Source organism: Fringilla coelebs, assembly GCF_963513975.1.
Source record: "Fringilla coelebs genome assembly, chromosome: 6".
NCBI classification, from domain to species: Eukaryota; Metazoa; Chordata; class Aves; order Passeriformes; family Fringillidae; genus Fringilla; species Fringilla coelebs.
Window position 1 is genome coordinate 52,277,459 of NC_140034.1, and position 15,244 is coordinate 52,292,702.

General features: G+C 40.2%; 1 protein-coding gene across 3 annotated transcripts in view; it reads left to right on the forward strand.

The window, feature by feature from the left end:
* Window positions 1-15,244, forward strand: part of AMPD3 (adenosine monophosphate deaminase 3) — a 33,142-nt gene that overhangs the window by 13,382 nt on the left and 4,516 nt on the right. For 2 of the 3 annotated variants that reach the window (XM_084208612.1, XM_084208611.1), the window contains exons 7-13: window positions 6,050-6,244; window positions 6,489-6,620; window positions 7,513-7,676; window positions 8,833-8,959; window positions 9,761-9,924; window positions 11,930-12,050; window positions 14,009-14,182. In XM_084208612.1, the coding sequence (XP_084064738.1) occupies window positions 6,050-6,244; window positions 6,489-6,620; window positions 7,513-7,676; window positions 8,833-8,959; window positions 9,761-9,924; window positions 11,930-12,050; window positions 14,009-14,182 (1,077 nt within the window). Of the gene's footprint in view, window positions 1-6,049; window positions 6,245-6,488; window positions 6,621-7,512; window positions 7,677-8,832; window positions 8,960-9,760; window positions 9,925-11,929; window positions 12,051-14,008; window positions 14,183-14,405; window positions 15,237-15,244 lie in introns of those variants that run through there. The other variant, XM_084208613.1, reaches the window with a different exon arrangement.

Genomic DNA, 15,244 nt, shown 5'->3' on the forward strand with positions numbered 1-15,244 from the left:
GTGTCTTGATAACCCCAGTAATGTTTGGAACTGTAACTTTCCTGGAGTGCTTCCTTGCTAGTAACAGTATCAGCAGTGAAACATTTAAAAGCCACACTTCTCAGCTCATGCTTTCAGGATGTCTCTCTGTTAAGTCAATCCTAAGTGCTTACTGCCCACAAGGAAAGGAAGGAACAGGATTCACCTTCCCAAAGGCTGTTGGTGCAGTTGTGGATCACATCCCTCAGACTTAAGTGTGGAGGTCCTGGTACAATCTGCTTATATGAAAGAGCCAAAGCAACGGATGGAAAATGCCAAAATTAGAACAGATATGAATGGAGTGGCAAGACCAGTCAGTGAACGTGTACTGCTGCATTTAGAAAGGTGCAGTAGAAGGCTGGCCAGGATTAATTGCTAGCATGACAGCCAAACATTACTGGTTTTCCCAGCCTCCTGCCTCCTTCCCCACCTTTTTCCTGATTTAATGGGAGTTCTCCTTCAGTGAGATCATCTATTCTTAAAACCCAGGATAAGGCTCATCTTAAATAAGGGACATGCTTGTTTATATCTTGCATATTGAACTTAACTGGAATGCAGCCCAAGATATGTTTTGCACAGTTTTGCAAACTGGACATGGAAAATTGCCCTTTACTAAGGACACAGGTATTTCTGTAGACAGACAAGAACCCACAGGTGGTGAGACAGCGTGGCTGGCTCCCCTTGGCTCTCCACAGGAGGTGAACAGCTGTCTGTGAGGAAAACACTAACTTTAGAGGAGACTCTTGAGTCTGCCATCAGCAGGATTACTCATGTCCTCCAGCTGATGCACAGCAAAGTGCAGGCAACACACATTTCCCACACAGCACTGCCTGCATGAAGAATGAAATTAAGGAACAAGAGTTTAGCTCTATGGTACACAAACTTAGATCTGAGTTTTAGTCTTTGTAGACCTCTGTGCTCAACTGCCTCAGATAATTCAGAGCAGACACCTTTTTTTTTTTTTTTTTTTGGTGAAGCCAAGAGATTTTTTTACCTAACATTATTGCTACCTTTGTAATGGATATCAATGTACTGAATTGGCAGGTGTCCTTCACTGCAAATAGCTTTGATACAATTTCTAAAGATAAAAAAATGACAGCATAAGCCTCTTTGGATATTCTTTCTGTAGCCACTATTTCAGTGTGTCAGCAAAGCAGACCTGAGGTTGTGTCCTAGCAGTGACTTTTACACATCACATTCCTGCCTGCAGGCTCACTAGTGCAGGTGCCCAATCTTGTGTGGGGAGCTGTGCATGGGAGAATGCAGTTTCTGATTTCTGCATTCACAGCCCTGCTGAATGCTCTACTGCAACAGCTGGCTGCTGCTGTGACATCCATTGGATGAGGGCATTACAACTGAATTTTTATTTTTTAAATTATTGGTTAGACAAAGAGGAAGTAAATTCTAGCTGCTTTTTATGACCACAGAGTTGAAATACCACTGGTTGTACTTGTAAGAAGGAAAGTTAGAGTGGGGTTAAATGCTACTAAATTTTATAGATCTCAAAAAATACTGAATGAAATTAGTAGGTGTCTGCTTTTTAAACATTTGATTACAAGCCTTGTGAGTGAACGGTGAACCTATACCTCAACTTCTCTGAACTTTGATTAATACTAAGTTTGCTTTTTTTTGGTTTCTTTTGTTTCCCCAGTAGCTACTTAACTGACTTTTGTGATGAAATAGTTTCATCATATAAACCAAAAGGACAGTGAATGTGAAGACTTAGGGGCTGGCATCAGATCCAAAGGGAATGTCCCTTCAGCATGACATGGAATGGTGCCTTGCCACTGTTAGCTGGCAGCAAAGCTGGCTGTTGTGCTTTCAGAGCTCTGAGTGCTGCTTCTCCCCTTCTGCCTTGCAGAGATGCTGAGGCAAATTCTTGTCTCTACCCTCAGTCTTGCAAGTGACCACAAAATACGATCAGGTGTAAAGGCATCAATGATTATAATGCAAAAATTCTGTTGAGACCATAACAAAAGCTTTTCCTCTCTCCTTTCTTTTAGTAATTAAAAGAACAGAACAATACATTTTCTCTTCACAGCAGTGTATTTCTGTATTTGTGTGAATACAAACACTAGGGTTGGATTCTGCAGCCGGACAAGAAGCTGGATGTGCAGGGATCCTCTTCTCATCTCTCCTGCTTTCTGGGTTGCTCTGCATGGCATAAATATGAATTAGATAAGCTCCCAAGGAGCTCTGCACAGCTCTAGGGACTATTTCTGCTGCCAGGAGCATTTCTGCACCACCCGAGGACAGAGTATTTTGTGCCTCTGCCTCTCATGCCTCTTAAAGGACTGCAAGGAGAAAATCAATCCCGCTGTATAAAGCTTTGCATCCTATCTGAAAAGCTGATGCAGTATGAGTGTATTGATGAGCAGGGAATCTAGCAGTGGGATGAGGAATGATTTCCCTTCAAATTGCACTGAAGTAAAATCTGCAGAGGATTCAGTGTCCAGTTCATGCAGCCCATAGCTATTGGGTTAGAAGTATTTACAAATGAAAGCGTATGTGTTTAGAAAATGTGGCAGTTTACAGCTGTGGATGCTACTAATCCATGCCCTGGAAAAGTTCTGGGGGGCTGGTCTTGGCATTTCTTCTTGCTGTATTTATCACTTAACACTCTGAATCTAGCTCATAGGCCCAATTCAGTGCAGCACTGTCTGTGATATGCACAGATAAGCATCCATAAAACAGATCTGAGATGGAGCTTTTGTGGAGATCTGAGCAACAGTGGAAGGAAAGAGAAGGAATGCAGGAAGAAAAGGGAGGAGGCAGAGTGGTTGAGGGAGGCTGGTACTGGTTAGATGTGGAGGGCAATGAGAACTCCTTCAAGCTATAAGTTATACACTGTAGGAATCTGCAGAGAAAGCAAGCCTGGCTTCGTTACATGGAGAATTGCTGAGTGGAGGGAATTCTACCATCCTTTAAGTGCAAGGAAGCTGATGTCCACCATCACTTGAATGATGGAATTACAAGAATTTAACCTTTATGTAAACAACTGTTTCCATTTGTTACAAGGGTGAATTCACTGAAGGTATAACACTGTGTTCCAAGACAGGCTTCTGTCAGTCATTCTGTTTTTCTTTCCATTGAAGTTTAATGTGACCTTGAGTGAAAGGTTTTCTGCTGGGGGAGGGGACAATAAGCAGTGCAACAGGAAATCGGGTTAAGGGAATGCAGCCGGGGTTTTTTTCCACAGCACTACAGTGAATTTGAAAATGCAAGGAGAGTGTTTGCAAATAGAAACAAACCTTGTGGCAGGGATATGTTACTCATGATCCAGAAAAGCATCAGCTTATTTTATGTATTGTATGAGGAACAAAATAGTAGCATCTTAAACTGGGAGTGGCTTTGTCTTTTTTGGGGGGCAGGAAGGAGGCAAAGGGGGTATTTGTCAGCCTTGTATGAATTCAGTTTGTTCAAACTGTTTTAGCAGAAGCCTTTCATAATAAAAAGCAATAAAATTAGTAACCATATTTTAGCATTTATAACATTTCACATAATAATAACAACAGTAATGACAATAACCTCTCTAACCAAATCAGCCCACTTAAGCTCTGCCTAAGGATACTGTGTTCAGATACTTCATTTAGGTAGGATTGCACCCTGCATGGTAAAAATGTACATGAGCATGCACACTAACTATGTGCTAGGGTAGCTCAAAGCTCAAGTCCTTAAAACCTTCCAAAAACTTGCATTTATGCTAAAAAGAATAGAGAAGAAAAGCTGTGTGATACTCTTATGACTTTAGACTTGAGTCTTTTATGACATTTTGTTACTGAAGTTGCTGCTTGCTTAAAGGTCATATTATACTGGGTAGTAAAAAAAGGTAGCTAAAGTAGTGAATATTCTCTGGAAAAAGCATGAAGGAGATTCCAGAAAGGTCTCTTAACTTTTGGCAGATATGTATGTTTAGGTTGAAGGAGGAGGAAGAGGTAAAAAAAAAGTAAATATATAAAGGCAGATCTTTGTTCTCAGAATAAACCTACTGGGGTTAGCTCAGCTCTAGGGCTGTGTGTGATGTGTTTGTGGGGACTGGAGAAGATGTCACAGGAGCTCACTGAACAGCAAAGGCACACTCCAGAGAATTCTTTCTCAACAGGAAGCAGGATTTTAAAAGCAATGCGATCTTTGCACACAAGCAAACAAAAGAAACAAAAAGCCTCCTTGCTTTCCATCCTTGTCCTCCTAACAGCAGTGAATTCATGCTGATTTGCATAAGGAGGAAATGCTGTGTCTTGTTTTGTTCTGACTTTTTTCAAGACTCATTAATTCCAGTAGCTGAGCCACTACTGGAACCACTGCATTCTGAAATTCAATGAACTATACTTCTTCAGGGTCCCTACACCTCTATTCTCTGTTTATGATTTGCTTTTCATTAGCATTTAGAATCTGGTAACTGCTGTTCACTGTCCTATACAAGCTGACCAAGCCTAGTAGTATTTCACTGTTCCAGGAAGAGTTTACAGTAAACAACATTAGTGCCTAACCCAGAGAATTAACCTGAGTAAGCACATGTATAAAATGCACTCGGACTCAAATATCTATACAGGTACTCTGAGGAGAGTGAGAATACATTGTGTGGAGGTGCATTTATTGTTTATGCACATCATTGTTTCCTGTGCATTAATAATGTACTTTATGTTCTGTACTTTTAGACAGCAATATGTTTCTTGCTTTTTCATTTAGCTTTAATGTGTCCGGTATTTTTGAATTAGACAGTGATTAACAATTAAATGTTTAGGATTCAGTTTTATGTCCTGGTCTTTATTTGTGCTACTGACATCCACAGGGTGAAGCTGCAACAACTTGTGTATATATATAACATGCAAATAAAATGACTCCAGGTGCCAAGTGAAGCAGTGTCATTCCTGTAGCCTAGATGTCATGGCATAAACCCAGGTTTACACTGCAGGAGGGTGGCTTATTCATGTGCTCTGTGATGTATTTCCTGCTGATCCTTAAAAGCAGATAAGGATGCTGGTTAGTTCTGTTGGTAGAATGTGAAACTGCAGAGTCACCGCACAAAGGGAAATGTGTTGGGCTCACTTTGTTCATGCCCATGTTTGCAGTTTCCTGGACAGAGGAGTCCTCCATGAGAGTCCCTTCAGACATTTAGGTTCAGTGGTTCCTTACAGCTGGCTTATCAGAGTATTTGGTTTATTTGAGAAGTTCTTTTAGTGTTACTAAGGACTTACACAGGGAAAACTTACATGACAACCAACCCCCAGATCTTGTGAGTTGTTTCTTTGGTTTGTGTTTCAATAGAGGCTGCTCAGGTAGCAGTGCAAGCTTCTGAGCAAAAACAAAGAAGAGCTGTGGAAATCATTTGTTTCTTGTCAATACTTTTTTTTTTCAACAAAACCTGAAGGAGTACTCTCAGCCCTTCTGTGAATTTGCACTTCCCTTAGTGTGTGAAGAGATGTCTAAGAGAAAAGATCTGAACAGTCTGTCAGTGTTATGAGTTGCTGTATTATAATTAAACTTGGAAAAAATGGTGACAAAAATCTCAGATGAATATTTTTCAGTACTAGTGACCTTAGATGTTTCATATGGTTGAAATATCATTGAAAAATGAATTCTACTTTTGGAAATGACTGAGAATTCCAAGTCCCTTCAGTCAGTGAACAGTCAGTGATAGTTATAACCACAGTGTATAACTAGAGAGGCATTGTTGATTCATTAATGAAGTAAAAGGATACTAAGGGGTCAGAGTGTTCTTTAAGAAGGTATCGAGTTTAATTTGAACCCAGTGTCAGTGATTAGCACTTAGAATGTATCTTGTTGAAAGTGTTCCTATTTAAATAGGAAACTACTAATTGAGGGCTACTTTACTTACAGTTCTCCTTACTAACTAATTCAACCAAAATCGAAATCTCAGGGTTCTGAAACATTTTGATTTGCTTAGGCACTAAACCATTTGTTGCTTAAGGAATATTTTAGAAGGCTTTACTGTTGTCAATGTCATAGATACTTTGCTGATTAAGTCTATGTAAATGGATGATAAGCATAAGTAACTTTTTGATTTCAGGTTGACACTCATATCCATGCCGCTGCCTGCATGAACCAGAAGCACTTACTGAGGTTTATTAAGCACACCTATCAAACGGAGCCCGACAGGATTGTTGCAGAGAAAAAAGGCAAGAAGATGACTTTAAAGCAAGTCTTCGAAAGCCTTCACATGGACCCCTATGACCTCACTGTAGACTCTTTAGATGTCCATGCAGTAAGTCTAGTGAAATGACAAAACAAATGGGAAAAAGCTAAGTTTTCCAAGTGTAAAATTCTAGTTTCTACAATGTTTGCACGATGACTTACTAAATCAGAATTTGATTTAATGCATTACATTGCATGTTTGAAAGAAGCTATCACAGGATTTTTATTTTTTGTGCCTTTTAATCCTGGGCAATTTGATTTATGAACTATTGTGTGTTCTTAAAACTATGGGTTTTTGGGTTTTTTCCTCCCAGGGACGTCAAACATTCCATCGATTTGACAAATTCAATTCCAAGTACAATCCAGTTGGTGCCAGTGAGCTGAGGGACTTGTATTTGAAGACTGAGAACTATATTGGTGGTGAATATTTTGCTCGTATGGTCAAGGTAAATAAGTTTCAAGCTTTTCCAGCTGTAGAGAAATGAAGGTTTGTAATAGATTTGTGATGTCATAACTGTATACAGACCTAACACTATGGTTTAGTGGTTCCAAGTATTGTGCTTGCTCCAGCAATTCCTCAGAGGAAGACCTCTGCTAAGCCAGCCCCTGCTGCTTTCTAACAGTTTTATGAGGTAGAAACATACACATAAGCTGTGTATGAGTTCAAAGCTGAGTTGTGGGTAGTTTTAAACTAATGAGAGATGCTGAGGGTCAATTCACTGGTTTAGTATTTTGTTAGGATTTAGTTGCCTACTGGTAGTTGCTAGGGAAGGAGGAGTTAGGGAAGTGCCTCTGCATAAATCTGCATCTGCACATGCATGCAAAAGGCTTCAAATTAATTTCTTAGAACAAAAAAATTTGTGATGTAGTAGATGTCAGCTCTTCTTGAATATACAAAAGTATTGTGTAAAATTAATTGCTGTAAAACTGCTTGCTACCACAGATTCTGTGTGAGATTCTCCATTGTTCTGCATATTTTATGCAGACATTTGCTGTAGTTTAAATAGTCTAATTCTGATTTATTTCTCTGAAATGTAGGTCTGACATAGGTGTTAGTAATGACTGCAGAAGAACATTGTCCCTTAAAAGGAGATGTTAGAGTTATTCCAGTTATATGTACAGTTAAGTTATACTCACATGATATTTGAGCTAGCTTGCCAGTAGAGTATTTAGATGCCTAAAATAAAATAATGGATTGAAAGACAAGAGATTCCCTTTATCTTTGAAGGGTGCCAATACAGTTATGTCTGCTCTGAAGAAAATGCAATGATAAATATATTTCTAGCTCTAAATGATCTCAGTGTCCATATTAAAGCAAATATATTTATTACTTACTAGGAAGTAGCCCGTGAACTAGAAGAAAGTAAGTACCAGTACACAGAACCCCGCTTATCCATTTATGGACGGTCTCCAGATGAATGGCTGAACTTGGCAAAATGGTTCATTAAGCATAAAGTTTATTCCCCTAATATGCGCTGGATAATTCAGGTTCCCAGAATCTAGTAAGTAATCAGGAGCTCTTGGTAATCTTAAAAGTTTGAAATCATACCACTGACTTAATTTCTGGTAATATTTAAATGGCTTATTAGCTGTCCTGTAGTTCTATTTATAAGCAATAGCTTGGGAGATTTATTTTTGACCATTGGTGCAGTTTTCCTGACAGTCTGGGGGTGGAAGACAGGAGATGGGGATTGAATCTACTTTATATGAAGCTATTCAAAACTACTGTGAATTATTTGTAAGTCTGAAGACATTGAAACCAAAAATTACAACTGGGTGAAATCAAGCTGCATTCAAAAGCCAATTAAAATACAATTTAGTAATAAGAATAAATCAGCTCTTGAATTCCATGAAGGAGTAGAAAATGCTTTGTCAAATTGTTGCCATCAAGATTAGGGACTAAATGACAGTGAACTTGAAAACAACCCAGACTGATGATTTCCAAACTTAAATCCTTGTCAGTTCTTCTTAGTTTTTAAGCATCCTTTGGGACTTTATTTCTTTGTTTCCAATACTGTGTGTTGTCATACAGTCTCCCCTGATAATTTTGGCAGACTTCATAGCTGAGCTTCATGTTTTGAAATGTCACAGTTGGGGTATGAGTAGAGAAGGAGCTGTCACAGTCACATATATCCCCCAGAGTGTGCTTTTCACTGGGGAGAAAGTTTCTCTCCTTTAATTTCTTACATAGCAATTTCTGACATGCATAGCACAGTCTGCACTTGGAATAAGCCATGCACCTAGTGGCACATGGAAGTACTATCCCTTTTTTCTGAAAGGCTCACTAGAGCGCAGCATTCTACTTTCATTTGGAGTAGTTACAGCTTTAGGAAACAGAATCCTTCACGAGAGGTAGCTCGTTATCTCCCCTGGTAGTAACTGGATGTCTGTAAAGGACAGGGTCACTGCTCTGAGGCAGCATCTGCCCCTGCATGCTGTCTGTATTTTTGGAGCACTTGGGAGCTTCAGCAGAGCCTGCATGAAGCAGAGTGCCAGGCAGTGCAGGAAACAGCACAGAGACAATCTGTCCTGACATAAACTTTGAATTTCTGAATTCTGGTGGAACTGAAGCTCTAGAATGTACACAAATAACAGAAAATACGAAAGTGAAGGACAATACAAGCTTATTAAAGAATGTGTCTATTTTTTCCCCTTCAGTGATATATTTAGGTCCAAAAATATTTTGCCTAGTTTTGGGAAGATGTTGGAGAACATCTTTGTACCTTTGTTTGAAGCAACAATCAATCCCAAAGACCACAAAGAATTGCACCTATTCCTCAAATATGTAAGTATGTTTGGGTTTTCTTTCTCATGTGAAATGGATCCTCTACTGCTCTTTTTTTTTTTTTGGTCCACAGCTCTTCCCAGACACTAAAAAAGCTTCCTTCTCCACAGATTGTTTGTGTTATTGCTTCAAAGCCCTGACACATAATTTAGTACAAGTCTGTGTGAGGTCCTATTGTCACATAACCTGTTTATTTTCTCAGAAAAAGCTCAGCAGCTATTTATTTGTCCTTTCATTAATAACCAAAAATGTTTGCATGCTCTTGTGCATCATCACCAGGATAGGTACTTTGAGTTGCTTCTGAACTGGTCTCCAAGAAGGAGGCAGCTGGAAGGAAGCTTTGTGTAGATTGTGATGGATCTCAGGAGAGAAGTGGGGATGTAGCTGCTGGGACAAGGTTACACAGACATTTCTGAATGTGCCTCAGATCACAGCTCTGAGGTTTGCTGGGAGTCTCTTGCTTTCAGCTGCTTATCAAAGACAGCAGATGAGTTCAAAGAATTTCTAGTCTGGATCTTTGGGAGTTTTGCAGCTCTGTAAACCCCCACAGCAGCCTGAAGGCTTTTGTGCACCTGGGCTTCCTGTTTGTCTCAGGAGAAAAAAAATGGTTAAAACTTTGACAAAACATGTTATTCCTGCTGTGTATGGTATGGATGCAGAGCAGCAGGACTGCTAGGATGAAGATGGAAATGAAGGAGGAGGGACTGGATGTTTGTTCAAACAAGTCCTGAAGCAAGAGTAAATGGCACTGAAGTTTGCTTCTTGAAGCCCCTTATTTCTGTGAATTTCTTCTCCCACCAGGTGACTGGCTTTGACAGTGTTGATGATGAATCCAAACATAGTGGCCATATGTTCTCTGACAAGAGCCTGAACCCTGACCTCTGGACCAGTGAGAAGAATCCCCCATATAGCTATTATTTGTATTATATGTATGTCAACATCATGTTGCTGAACAACCTTAGAAGGTAAGTAGACACTCTTCTATTTTACAAGCTCCCAGAAAATCAATATCTTTCTCAGACTGTCAGTGTCTAGATTACAGATCTTCTGAAGCAAGGGTTATTTTGAATTACTTAGAGTTGAGTACTTGAGATATTTTGAAAATACTAATGATAGAATTAATTCAAACAAAAGATTCAGAAATTGTAGAGGCATCACGTTAATATCTTGGTTTGATATTTTTGTGTATTTTGGGTTTTTTTAACTCCTTAAAGTTGTATATACCAAACAAACCAAAAAGAAGGGACCCCACAAAACCCACTCACTGATCTTTGCTTGGCTTTGCAGCAGATTCCCAAATACAATGCACCTGCCTCTTGGTGCCTGGCTATCTCCTGGTAATTTAAGAGACACAAAGTAATATTGTGCCACACTGGCTTAGGGGCTGCTGCATTCAGAGACAGACCAAGTAGGACACAATTACAAACTGCACATCCAGCTAACTTCCTTTAGCAGGCTTCTTGACTCACTCAGTTTAATACTTTTGAGACCAATGTCTGGGCAAGTAATGCAGAGAGTTACGTGACATCAGCCTGTCAGAGCAGATTTTGGCATCAGGCTCAGGAAAGCCTGAAATTCAATGTGAGGTTATATTGCTAAATTTACAGCTGATTCATTGACCTGCACAACTCCAGCCAAGGCACAGTGAGGTTATTCACTAACATGAGAGTGTCATCACTTACCCTGAAAGGATTTGGTTCACTTCATTTTGTTATTTAGATTATTTTAGTTACTTAGAAAACGTTTTGGGATTTTCTTATAGAAGGTGCACAGATTTGTCATTTTACAGTTTTATCCAAGTTAGCATTCAAAATGTTATTTCTTCTCTCCCACTGCTACTTCAAGCATTTTTTAATCCTATTTGGTCAAAACTCATAATGCAAACACCCACCTTAAATTATCTCATATGTGCAACAGTCAGGTGTAGCTGTTTTAATTCTATAATGGAAAGGACACAGCAGATAGCTGTAGGAAAGTCATCCCTTAGTCTCCTGACTTCCTTTACATTCTCTGTAGTCTACATGCTTTTCCTGTTCCAAAGAGAGATTCTGCCAGAACTAATGCATTTCTTTTTTACCTCAAGATCATTTTGACTACTGTATTAAAATGCCCCCACATAATTATTAAATATTCTTTACAGCTGGGATACTGACAGAATTCACCAATGAGTCACTAACTGTTCACCCTGTTAATCTAAGTGCTTGAGTCAACACAGCCTTGACATGACTGTTTTATATTTTTGGTAATATCAGTAAGGATGGATTACATCCTCACATCAGGAGAAATGTTACTGACTTCCGCCCTAGAACTGCCTTATAGTCTAACACTCCTTGTTGAAATTGTGTTTTGAACATCTCCAAATACTTGTGGGACATTTTTCTGCACTGAGTAACAGGGTCCATTATAACCTCAAACCCAGCATTTTAATGCAGGTGATAATTCAGTAATTCTAGAAATTACAGTGGAAGTTTGGCATAATAACATTCCTAGATCACCTCTGTTTCTGAAGGTGTGGTTTTATGCTACACTTAATCTGTTGAGATGGCAGTCTCTGGGCACACTAGATACTCTAACTCTTGGCAATGTGCTTCCCCTTCTTCCCTCATTTTGAACCAGGAATCCTGCAGCCACAGGTTGCGTGGGTTTACTGAATTTTCCATCTGTCAGTTCACTCCACTGAAATCCATTCAGTAGCTGTTGACCCAGTGGGTAGACAATTGCTAAATGAGATGTAACTGGGGAAGGCAAGAAGACACAAATATGTCTCGTGGTAGGAGGAGCTTGGGTAGAGGGATCTGCCCTTTTGAGCAGCCCACTACAGATAGGCTTGGGTAGATGTCACATCAAACTGTATGAGAATGTGTAACTTCATTTTCTTCTTTTTAAATCCACATATTACCAGCAGTTATATACCAAATAGATAAAGAACAGTGCTTTCTTTTAAGTGAAACTTGCTTTTAATCTCTTCAGGGAAAGAGGCATGTGCACCTTCCTGTTTCGACCTCACTGTGGAGAAGCTGGGTCTATCACACACCTTGTTTCTGCCTTTCTGACAGCAGACAACATCTCTCATGGATTGCTCCTGAAGAAGGTATTGCTCCTAAACTAATCACTGTGTGCTCAGACATCCATCACTGGTTCAAACAGAAGGCACTAAATGGACATTTTCCATTAATTCATTTTCTTAGCAAGGCACAAGTAACTCTTCAGTTTGGTCAGAAACTCCACCCAGACACGGTTCCCCCCCAACACCAGAAGACATGGACCTGCTGAATGGAGTCCAGAGAGGGCCATGAACATGCTCAGAGGCCTGGAGCACCTCTCCTGTGAGGAAAGGCTGAGAGCATTGGGGTTGTGCAGCCTGGAAAAGTGAAGGCTCCAGGGAGACCTTCTAGCACCTTCCAGTAGCTAAATGGGGGTTACAAGAAAGCTGGAGAGGGACTTTTTGCAAGGGCAGGTAGTGACAGGACAAGGGGGAGTTGAAAAAGAGTAGGTTTAGATTAGATATTGGGAAGAAATTCTTTACTGTGAGGATGGTGAGGCTCTGGCACAGGTTGCCCAAAAGCTGTGGATGCCCCATCCCTGGAAGTGTTCAAAGCCAGGTTGGATGAGGCTTTGAGCCACCTGGTCTAGTGGGAGATGTCCCTTCCCATTGCTGGGGGTTGGAACCAGATGATCTCTAAGGTCCTTTACAAACCAAACTATTTCAAGGTTCAATGAAATAAATAAGCTCATCTGAACTTCCTTACAAACCAAGCTATTTCATGATTCAATTAAATAAATAAGCTCAACTGAACTTCCTGTTCTTAAGCTACAAAAAGGCAGCTTTGTCTTCACAGGGAAGGAAGATCAACTGTTCAGATATGTCAAAGACTTGGCAGCACCCATTATTGGTTACTCCAAGCAGAGTTAAAATTATGTAGACAAAAGTTAAAACTTTAGACTTGCTACTGCTCCCTGGTTTAGTCCCAGAAGAAGTTAAGGAAAACTCTCATTTTTTCTCTATGGGGACAATTTTCTCTGATTGGCATTTCTGTACTTTGGGGTTCTTTCAGAAGTTCTTTAAGGATTTGATTATTTTGATCAAGAAATTCAACATAGCTGTTTGATACAACAATATTTTCGACAGAACGAATGTTTTATGACAAATGCTGTAATTCCTGCCACATTAGTTAATGAAAACCATCACTCAAGCCATCCTCAGGGCACTGTTTCATAATTAAAATAATTGGTCAGTGGGTGGCAGACTTGTACTGAGTTTACTGTAATTTTTCAGGAGTTCCCTTTTAAGTGATTTTTTCTGGTTAGTGCTGGAAAATTCTCAGTGTTTTTCAACATAACCAAGAACAAAGAAAAAATATACCTAAAATAATATCCAATACTATGCTCAAGAATAATAATTCATAAATTAAACACAGAGTAGCACCAAAGCAATGTGTGACCAAAGTATTCTCCTCTTCCCTCTCTCCTGCATGGCCTGGTGTGATAAGATGGGATAGCAGGTACTAATAATAGTAACAGTAATAAAGGCACTTGTGAGGTTCATAGGTTGGCTAAGGCAAAACAGTCATAAAGATGACGTGATCACAGATTATTTATATTATGTACAACAGCAACACATGACTTCTCCTAACTTAAAACTTCTTTTGCTCCTAAAATTTATCTATTGGACTGCAGCTTTGGAAATAAAAAATTGCTTAGCAGTTCTTTACCATTTGTTTTCTGTGACTTTCAGGTTTTAGGGGAAGGCATGCAGCTGATATCAAATGCAGTGCCCATAATGGTCATATATATACTTACTAATCTACAGTAATATTAGTCACTGTATTTTTAAACAGACCATATTTAAGAGCATAAATTATTTTTATGAAGACCAGTAAGATATAAAATTCAGACTTTTAAGTATTTCCTGGAGAAGCCATGGTCAACCTAATTTTTTTGATCTTAGTCTTTCCCCTGTATTGCTGTTTCCATATTATCCAAGGGAAATTCTTCTCTTTTTCATTATCCCATAGTTCCATTAAATGCTGACTGTGTTTTGTTTTTCAGAGTCCTGTCCTCCAGTATCTGTATTATCTTGCACAAATACCCATTGCTATGTCCCCACTTAGTAACAACAGCCTATTCCTGGAGTACTCCAAAAATCCGCTACGGGAATTTCTCCACAAGGGCCTGCATGTCTCCCTCTCCACAGATGATCCTATGCAGTTTCATTACACAAAGGTAGGAATTGCAAAAGGCATCAGTTTTGAATTTGGCAACAGCACCACAAGGGTCCAGAATGACCTGAAAGCTGTTTTATTTCATTGCTTAGGACATAGTGTCATGTCTTTCAGTCACTTCATTCATTCTCCCTCCTCATTCTCTGTTTACTACTCACTGTTAGGCTTCAGAAGGAAATGTCTGATTTCCTAATTATGTTTCTTTTGTACTCTTGCCTCTCCAGTGTTGGCTGTTGAAGTATAAAATGAAGGATGAGGCTGAAGGGAGGTTTGAGCCTTCATAAACAATCCTCTAGAGTGCCAGGAAAGTCCAGTTTCCTTACTCTAATAAGTCTGGGGAAGTACATTACAAAAACACAATGTGGAATCTCAAGATGACATATGAGCTGCTTGCTCAGTGAGCCGGAACAGATTCCTGCCCTTGGGTGGCCTGGCAGGACAGGAGTGCCTGGTCACTGGCTGCGATGCCCTGGTTTGTGGCTGGCGCCGATTTGAGCCATGCTGTGCCCAGAGGGGCCGGTCCGTTGCTCAGCTCCGTGTCCCAAGACAAGCCGAGCGCTGCTAGCCTTGGCCCGGGCTGGCCGCTGGCCCGGGACACGGAGCTGCTGCAGGCCGGGGCACGGGCGCGGTCACACGGAGCCTGTAAGGTCCTGGGCTGGGACAGCCCGCCGGGGCCACACCTGCCCTCCCCGCGTGGGAGGGCCGGAGCGAGAAATTGCCCTGCTACCTGTCCATGTGCAAAATCACTCAGGCTTTACAAATGGGCGCTCCAAGGAACTTGTGTACCCTGGGGGGTCCTTTGGAATTGCCTAAGAAATGCCTCCAAGGATCTGGACTGCAGGCTGCAATGTCTTAGACTAAGCTAACTGGATACCCGATGCCTATTAATTATTAACCAGTAGTCCTTGGGAAATTTGAAATGAACAATTCTTTTCATAGTAGTTGTGATTTTAAAGTTTCAAACTTCTAATTTTTCACAGCTGTCTAAAGAGCATGTATAAAATCCTTACTAGTAATGAGTACGTATCCCCATAATTTAGTATCAAATGTATTTTGGTGCCGC